Raw genomic sequence first — 9,290 nt, forward strand, 5'->3', positions numbered from 1 at the left:
CTGTACAAAAATCAAGCAGAGCCAAATCACAGAATAGACATCAAGGAATCAACAAACCTAAAACAAAGAGCCAAGAAATAATTGATACATAGCCAGCCACATATGTGGAACACATTATTACAATATTAGTCTTTTTTTAAATTTTATTTTTATTGATTTCAGAGAAGGGAGAGAGATAGAAAACAGCAATGAGAGAGAGAATCATAGTTTGGCTGCCTTTTGCATGCCCCCCACTGGGGACTGAGCCCACAACCCAGGCATATGCCCTTGACCGGAATCGAAACCTAGGACCCTTCAGTCCACAAGCCAATGCTTTATCCACTGGGCCAAACCAGCTAGGGCACAACAGTAGTCTTAAATTGTTAAGAAAATACCCACAACTTAACACAATGACTACTCTGAAGAAAAGACAAATGGCCCGGCCGGCTTGGCTCAGTGGTTGAGCGTTGACCTTTGAACCAGGAGATCACCGTTCAATTCCTGGTCAGGACATATGCCTGGGTTGCAGGCTTGATCCCCAGTAGGGGTGGGCAGGAGGCAGCCAATCAATCAATGGTTCTGTTTCATCATTGATGCTTCTGTCTGTCTCTCCCTCTCTTTTTCTCTCTGAAAGCAAGAAAAAGATATTAATTTTTTTAAATGACAAATGATTCAACACATCATCTACCTACCGTATATTGCACACTGTATATCAATTTACAAGAAATTGTGTAAAAACACAAGTTCGTGTTTGAAAAAGAAGGAAGAAGGAACAAATGAAAATAAAGGTGGCTGGCCTATGGGGATAAAAGTGCAAGGGACCAGCCCACTCTATCAACAAAGGGGAAAAAAGCAAGCTACTTTTCAAATCAGATAAACCTCTGAAATCCCTCACACAAGCCAACAGGTATAAATCATTACATTTCTGAACATATCTAGACAAAGATCTTTTCCACACCAAAATAAACAAGTAGATAAAATAGTACGTTAGAAATGTAAATCAAATTCTACCACTACTTATAAAGGTAGTAGGACACACCAAACATTACCCCAACCTCCATTTTCACCTAGGTAATAAGAACACATTTTTAGCACCATAAATCCCTTTTCATAAGGTTTTTAATAGTTCAATATATTTAATTTAAATAGATCCTCCCTAGGAAAAACATACTTTTTATTGCTTTTGTCAGAACCATGTTTCTATACTGGAAAAACCCAAACTTACTCTACTCCAAATCCTTGTTGATTCCATGGTTGCCCGTATACTCCATAAGGCGGTACTTGCCACCCATTTGCCATATACTGTCCATACTGCTGTGGGTTTCCATAAACTTGGCTCCACTGACCCCACTGACTATAGTCAACCTAGGAAAAAACAAATTACCGTTTTAAGAAACAAGTAAGAAATACAGTATTTGAAGAAAGTGGGAGACAAGGAAGAGAAAAACTAAGCACCCTTATGTGAATAGGACTCTGTTATTTATCATTGTCTAAGTTTATTGGGGTGGTGACACCTGTGAAAAGAAAGTATTAAGATTCAGTTAATACCACAAAATAATCACTTTTGAAATAGCATTAATAAAAATCAATTGAAAGCAGATATATGCTTCATTTTTTAATTTCAGTTTCTAAAGTGTTTATGTAGCTACATAAGATAGAAACCTTAAAAAGTGCTATGAAAAATTGAATTACCTGTTGGAAGTTTTTAGTCATATCAGGAGATTCTTTACCCCAATAGCATTTAACAACATGTCCTTCGATCGTAGTACCATTCACCGAAACAATGGCATGGGCTGCACTTTCGTGGGTTGAAAATCTGAGAGAAAAATAGAAAAAGTTTTTTTAAAGTACAGTACACAGTACTAGTTTATACACTTGTTAGTTTATAAGTGTCAATTTGGCATTGGTATCCTAGAGTACATTATATAGGTAGTTCTACATTACAAAGTAATACTAACATAATAAACTCTGATACCTAGGGGGATCAAATACTATAACTGAAAGGAACAAATCAAATTTAAGAGTAATAATATTACAGGTAGAATTTTACCTGACAAATGAATAGCCCTTCTCTGGAAAAACTCTTATTTCCATGATTTGTCCAAATGGTGAGAATGTCTGTCTCATAAGCTGATCTGAAAAACAAAAACATACAGATTATTCAAGGCTCATGTTTATCATAAAATTGGTACTAATAGTGATGAAGCTCCAGAAAGAAGGGGGTTAGAAAACCAAACACAATACCTGTTAACCCAGAAGCAATTCCTCCACAGTACACAGTACAATTTTTTGGACTTGACTGGTTTACTACATCTTCAAATCTTAACTGCTTAGTGTTATCTATGTGCACAGAGAAAACAAAAATGTTGACAGCTATAAAGTGTTATAAAAGGGATTATTATATTAAGATATGCCTCATTTGGGGGGGGAAATGAAAGAAAATATTTTTCTTGACGCTCTGACTTGATCTATATCAGCTGGTTCACAGCTCCAAATATACGTGTATCAAAGCCCAATTATTTTCAATTATATTCAAGATGAAATGAGTCTTGCAATGCTAATAAAATGTTTAAGAAATTAAGACTATACTAATACATGACTTTGTGAAGTCCCCATCATTTTAATATAGTAGACGTATCTTACTTTCTTGTGTGCTTTTAGGTGCAGGTGGTTTACGTGTGGCCCAATTGGTTCTGATCTGACGACCACCCAGCCACTGACCTCCCATGTGCACAATTGCATTTTCTGCATCCTATAGAGAAAAAAAGAGAAAGAGCAATTACAAACAGAAAACTGTAGTATATAAGACCCAGAAGATGAAAGAAAATGCTGGCAATGTTGGATCCAATAAATCTTATTAGTAAATTAATTCACTGAGCATCCTTAACAAAACTGCACTAATATACTAAGAAAATTATTTAAATTGAGTGATTCATAAAAGCTATTACTTATAGATTTCAAAATACCAGGTCAACATTAAAGCATCAGAGAAATTTATCATTCAAATATACAAGAAAAAGACCACAATCCCATTGATTAAAAAATAAGGCAGAAATCCCGTAAGACAAAGTTGTTTTCTAATATTTTAATTTTATGTTTGATTTGTAATATAACTTCTACTGAATAATTTGTAAAAACTCTAATGTTATGGTCTAAATCACCTAATCCCGAAAATGTACATTCTAGTAGCAATGGATTGTAACTATAACATAAGATTAAAAACTCATTTAGGGCAGAAGACTTCTGCATTGTTGGAAAATGCTGTAAAGTGGCTGCCAATAAAAAATGAGTTTGGATTCTCAGAATTAATGTGAATTTGCAACGAATGCAATGAATCTACGCAAAGAAAGTATACGACTCCTGCCCTTTATCTTACTGCTTCAATAAATGCAGGTAATTTAAGTCGCTGAAACTGTTCTAAAATGCTAATGCCAAAGCCCACTTTATTATCTGATGTTATAGTTAATGCAAATACTTAGATATTTTAGTACTTCTTTCTTAAAAAATACATGCAAAAGTCAGGATGAGTTGCTTCAATTTTCATTTAATATCCCAACTACAAAAGTATGAATAATTATTAGAAGTTAAAACTGAGATTTTCAAAGTTAAGACCAAATATAATTTAACTTCCCCCCAAATTCTGAGACTACCTCATTTGTCCTACCCTTTAGCTTTACTTCTAAGTTACATCTTACCTTCACCAATGCACAAACACCACTTATTACTCTTCCTTATTATAATCAGGCTATCTTTTTCCAGCTATATATTTCCAAAAATATTAATTACACTCTATTGTTAAGACATACAAAATTACATAAAAGCTGTTTGTAATTAACATCTAAAAATATTCAAGTTTCAGATTAAATAATGACTAAATTCTGTATTAAATTTAAATTGAATTGAAAGAACGTACCAGTTTGTTATAAAAAGATACAAAACCATAGCCTTTGGATTTTCCAGTTGCCATGTCTTTAACTACTCGGGCATCCCTGTGAAAAGAAGCACAGCTAAATGAGGGAAGTAAGAGTCATCCTCAAAATAAAAACTAAAAGGAACCACACACACTGTATTGTGAGCATTTTTTAAAATAAAATTTCAGTTAGCCCTAATTAACTACAGTCATTCCTGAACTCTCCCTAACGCTTCTTTACCTGTTAGAAAAAAGCAGTAGGACAAAAACATGTAATAAACATGCAACCTAATCAAATAGCCTGTGCTTTCTAAACTAAATGCTCAAATCTGAAGATTAATAGGAACAATAGTTTCCTTTTCTAATATTCTATTGGCTAGTGTCCTCTAAGGTTTACTGATTCTATAAATTACTGTAACAATGCTAACTACTTTACCATGCAATCTCTAAATAGTTAAATGTTTTCTGCCTAGTGATACAAAATATATGAAATATTAAAAAATTGAAAAAGAGGAAAAAATAGGAATTAAAAAGGCATACATGGCCTGTTAACAGATTTCTTTATTTTTCTTGGTCAATTCTCTATCATCATTTTGGAGTTTGGGCAGCTGTAAATTTTGAAAAATTGACATTTTCAGAAATTTAAGAAAGGAGAATAAAAAACTAACAACAATGCTAAGCACACCAGTACGAAAACAACAAATTTACACAGAAATTTTAGTGAGTAAGTTAAAATGATTGGAAATATAGAACTCCACTGAATATAGAATGTTAAAATGTAAATACTAAAATATATGTATATATAAATAATGTATAATAAGAATAAATAGAAATGAGAAAAAAATCTACAACTGAGTTCCAGTGTGCACAGTTCCTTGCAGTTAGCCTTCAAGATCCTGTCCATTCTTATGAGCAATTCTGCAAAATAACCAGAATGCTATTACTTTTAATTGTGACTTGGACTTTAGAAAAACTGCAGCTCTCAGGTATAAATAAAGATTGAAAAACAGCAACCTGTATTACTTTTTATACTGATTTTCTACTTACCACATTTAGAGATTAAAAAGCAAAGCAAATATCAAAATAGAAAATTAAGAATTAAATATTTCTTTCAAATAAATTAAATCTATAGAACAACAAATTGTATACAGAAAAATATTGTTGTTCTTAGTTGAAACATATTCCTGTATACTAAAATGTATAATTTAAATCTACAGGAAATACATAAAACAAATAGATCTTTATCAAAAAGATATATTATGATAAACATTTTATAGAATTGTTAACCACTTTTAGTTTTCTAATATATTTGATCAAGTAACATACAGTGAAATTTGAGCATGAACTTTGTTAAAAATTAAACCACATTTGGGCCCTAACTAGCAGAATAAAACACCACTAACAAAACAAAAAACAATCCAAATTTATGGCTCAGACATTGAAACTTAATACCATAATAACATTTATCATTATAATTAAACATATACATTTTCAATCTAACCACAATATACCCCAGGATTTATCTACTTTCCCCCACTTATACAAAGCTTAATACATAGTATAAATCACATTTATTTTAACCCATTATCTTTAACCACTAAATATTGAAAACATTCGACAAAAAGTTAGACTTTATAATAGTTTATACCACCCAAACATCTGTTTCAAAGATAACAAACAATCACTTAAAAATTTTAAACACATTATACACAGGATTAGATTAAAACAAGACCCCAAAACATTAAAATGACAACATTTTCAACAACATCTAATAAAAACAAAAACAAAACAAAAATCACACTAGGTAGGAAAAGAAAATCTTAATTCTTATACAAGTTAATCATATACTATTGTGCCTATCACTATTGAGTATAGTATTGATTATGATACTTACGATATTTTACCAAAGGGGGCAAATGCTGATTTGATATCTTCTGTTGTAATTTCTGGACTCAAATCCCCAACAAACACATGGAAGTGATCTGAAATCAAAGCATTTGGTAATCAAATACTTAAGAAGTCAGCTACTAAACCTTTCATTTTTTTATTTTTGCTACTAAGCTTTTTATAGGCAACACTAAGGGAAGGAAAAACCCTACTTAAGCTGGAAATGCTGCCAGGATAATTTCAGAACTCTTCCACAGTAAAATGCAGCAGGAGTACTTACTGGAAGTATCTTTTTTCTGGCTACTTGGTGTTGTTGCCCAGTTTACTTTGACCTCCTAAAAATAAAGATTATATTTAATACAATTATTAGAGATATCATTGAAAAGCATAACACTTACCACTTATTAAATCATTTATCAAGCAGGGTAATTTTTGTAAAAGCACTAGGCTGAATAAAGCAAAACCATCACTCAGCAGAGCTTAATATTCTTTTAAAAACTTGCTACACAATAATGCAAGCTAATTTGACATGCAAACACAAATATTCATTAGGTGCCATTATTCTATTATCTTACCTTTCCCAAAATTTTTCTCCCATTCATAGCAGCTAATGCAGCAGCTGCATCTCTGTGTTCATAAAATTCCACAAAGCAATATGGGTCATTGCTTGTATGCTGCAAAACAGAAAATCCAACAGAAGAGTTGACCCTTCTGCTATCGGGTTGCTGAGAAGAAAATCCAGGAAAAAACATTACTGATAGCTAGGAATGTACAGGGAGATTGCATAAGCTTATGAAAGCCTAACACTTTATAAATAAGAGTTATAGCTAGACCTGACTTTGCACCTCAGGATTCTGTTGTACGCCAACAGAACTGTCAAAGCAATATAGAAGTATGACTATCAGCATTAAATCAAAATATAGAATTCTAGTGAAGTATAAATATAAAATAGAAATTTATATTACACCAAATAAAACCTGTTCAGATTCGATGGATAAGAACACTTCCTTACCACTGCTCTTCTTTCCCAACAGAATTTTCAAAAGGATGAATTCTATTTATGCATCAGAATCTCACTAACTGTAACCCATGACTATAAAAAATACAGGAATGAATCAACTTTACAAACTTTACTCCTGTTAGTACTACATGAGACGAGATTATGTATTTCTTTTATAGATAAGAAAGGAATGAGAATAAAATTGAAAAAGTTCAAATTTATAACTTGCTATTAAAGTGAATTCCCTTTCAAAATATTCTAATGTATGGGAGATTCTATAAACTTTTGAATTTGGTCATCAAAGACCAAAAAAATAAACTAGTGATTATTGAGAAAAAAATTTCTAAAAATGTCTTTGAATAAACATTTCAGGACAAAGCTACAATTTTATATCACAAAAACACTCATAAAAAAATCTTTATTGTATATATTCTACAACATTATGTTTGACAGTAGTTGGCAAATAAGTATTTATAGATGATGAGAAAGTAGTACACCTAATTGTATCATCTTACAACCTAATAGAAGTAAATTTTATAAACCTGCAGCCTATATTGGAGTTACACAACTGTATAAATATATTTACATAAGGTTAAAAATATTCACCGAGGTTCCATGTAAAATGACCTAAAAAAAATATTTAAAATGTGGAATTCTAGTTGCACTTACAAAGGATAAAAATACCAGATAAAACAAAGATCTTTTCAACAATCACTGTTTTTCATTCCAGGAAAGTTTTAGGAGAAAAATCCAAAATAAGACGTCTAAAACAATAGTGGCGAAGCAACCAGAGGCATTTCCTTGAGAGGGGAAAAAAAGTGTGATCATTAATACTGACAAGAAAACTATGGGCTCCCATACAAAATCCTACTGTCCTAGACACATGAACGCTGTTCTTAAAGAGACAGAGAAAGAAAATGGGGGGAAAAAACTCCAAATCTTAAATTCCTCCTTTAAAGAAAGTTAATATTTACTAGTAACATTCATTAAAGAAAGGACTTTAAAGGTAAATAATAAGCTAAAACTACGAGTCAATTTTTCCTTTTAGTCCTACCTTTTCTGCCCTATGGCCTCTAAGGAAAACACTGATAACTGTAGCAAAGCATAGAGAAGTCCAGTGGTAGATCTATTAACAGACGTTAGTAAACTAGTCTACTCATGCACACTGACTGCACGTTTATCTAAGCGGTAGCAGGCCAGACCCCATTCAACATATGTAAACATGCACATTTACATATTCACATCACACTATATTTTATGTAAGACCCCACTGATTTCTGCCACTTCCCAAGTGTCAGATGTGTTAAAAATAATTTTACTAGATAATATACATTTATTATAGTATACAGGGAAAGCTAAACTCTAACATAAAACAATATCTAAAGTTAAAAAATCATAAAACTAAGGGTAAGAAAGATTTTTAATATGCTGAAATGAAATTCATGAAAGAAAAATGCCTAGACAGTCAGTAGCCACGGTCGCCAAATGGTGGTCCGTGCGGTCCGAAAGGTTGGCGACCTGTGGTCTATAGTTGGAGTTCATGCCTTTTGGAAGTTTCCCACTTACACCACTGGCAAGTGACACTAAAAATCAACTGTGTCCTTAATTACTATCGTCACCCAATTTTTAAAAAATCCTTACCAAGGATATAATCTTTATTGATTTTAGAGAGAGAGGAAGAGAGAAACATTGATGTGAAAGAAAAACATAGATCGGTTGCCTCCTGTACGTGCCCCAACTGGGATCGAACCTGCAACCTAGGTATATGCCCTGACCAGGACTTGAACCCACAACCTTCTGAATGTATGGGATGACCACGCTCCAACCAACTGAGCCACCCGGCCAGGACTGTTGTCATCCATTTTTGTGGGATGACATAAAGGTCAAGACAGAGAAATATAAGTCTTAGAACTATATACAAGTTCAAGTGTGGGAGTTGTAGAATACGGATAAATTTTGAAAATTCACTTTAAATCCCTCTACCCCTCAAATGGCTGTACATGCAGGTTTTTAAAAAACACTTCAGCCTAACCGGTTTGGCTCAGTGGCTAGAGCGTTGGCCTGCGGACTGAAAGGTTCTAGGTTCGATTCTGGTCAAGGGCATGTACCTTGGGTGCGGGCACATCCCCAGTGGGGGGTGTGCAGGAAGCAGCTGATCAATGTTTCTATCTCTTCCTCTCCCTTCCTCTCTATAAAAAAAAAAATCAATAAAATATATTTTTTAAAAACCCACTTCAAATAATTACTAAACGTCTTGCAAAATTTTTCTAATGATTCTTTCCCTTTTCACATCCCATCCTCTTCTGAACCCACTCCAATTGGCTTCCAACCCAACTGAGCCACTGAAACTGTGTTAAACTCACCAATGACCTCTCTGCCAGCTCTGTGATCCCTTTTCTGTCCTCATCTTGACTTTTGAGCAGAATTCAAAACAAGGGACAACCCGCCCAACCACGCCTTTAAATATTCTCCTTTCTATCCCACTATACTCTCTTGGTTTTTCTATTTCCTCAC

General features: G+C 33.2%; 1 protein-coding gene across 1 annotated transcript in view; it reads right to left on the reverse strand.

Moving 5' to 3' along the window:
* Positions 1-603: 603 nt before the first annotated feature.
* TIAL1 (TIA1 cytotoxic granule-associated RNA binding protein-like 1) overlaps positions 604-9,290 on the reverse strand; it is a 13,257-nt gene continuing 4,570 nt past the window's right edge. Inside the window, exons 4-12 of the mRNA XM_015572481.1 lie at positions 6,352-6,450; positions 6,057-6,111; positions 5,784-5,871; positions 3,893-3,968; positions 2,623-2,731; positions 2,224-2,319; positions 2,030-2,114; positions 1,672-1,795; positions 604-1,344 (exon numbers count right to left, since the gene is read on the reverse strand). Coding sequence (XP_015427967.1) covers positions 1,201-1,344; positions 1,672-1,795; positions 2,030-2,114; positions 2,224-2,319; positions 2,623-2,731; positions 3,893-3,968; positions 5,784-5,871; positions 6,057-6,111; positions 6,352-6,450 — 876 coding nt within the window. The 3' untranslated portion in view covers positions 604-1,200. The remainder of the gene's footprint in view (positions 1,345-1,671; positions 1,796-2,029; positions 2,115-2,223; positions 2,320-2,622; positions 2,732-3,892; positions 3,969-5,783; positions 5,872-6,056; positions 6,112-6,351; positions 6,451-9,290) is intronic.

Source organism: Myotis davidii, unplaced genomic scaffold, assembly GCF_000327345.1.
Source record: "Myotis davidii unplaced genomic scaffold, ASM32734v1 scaffold72, whole genome shotgun sequence".
Taxonomy (NCBI): domain Eukaryota; kingdom Metazoa; phylum Chordata; class Mammalia; order Chiroptera; family Vespertilionidae; genus Myotis; species Myotis davidii.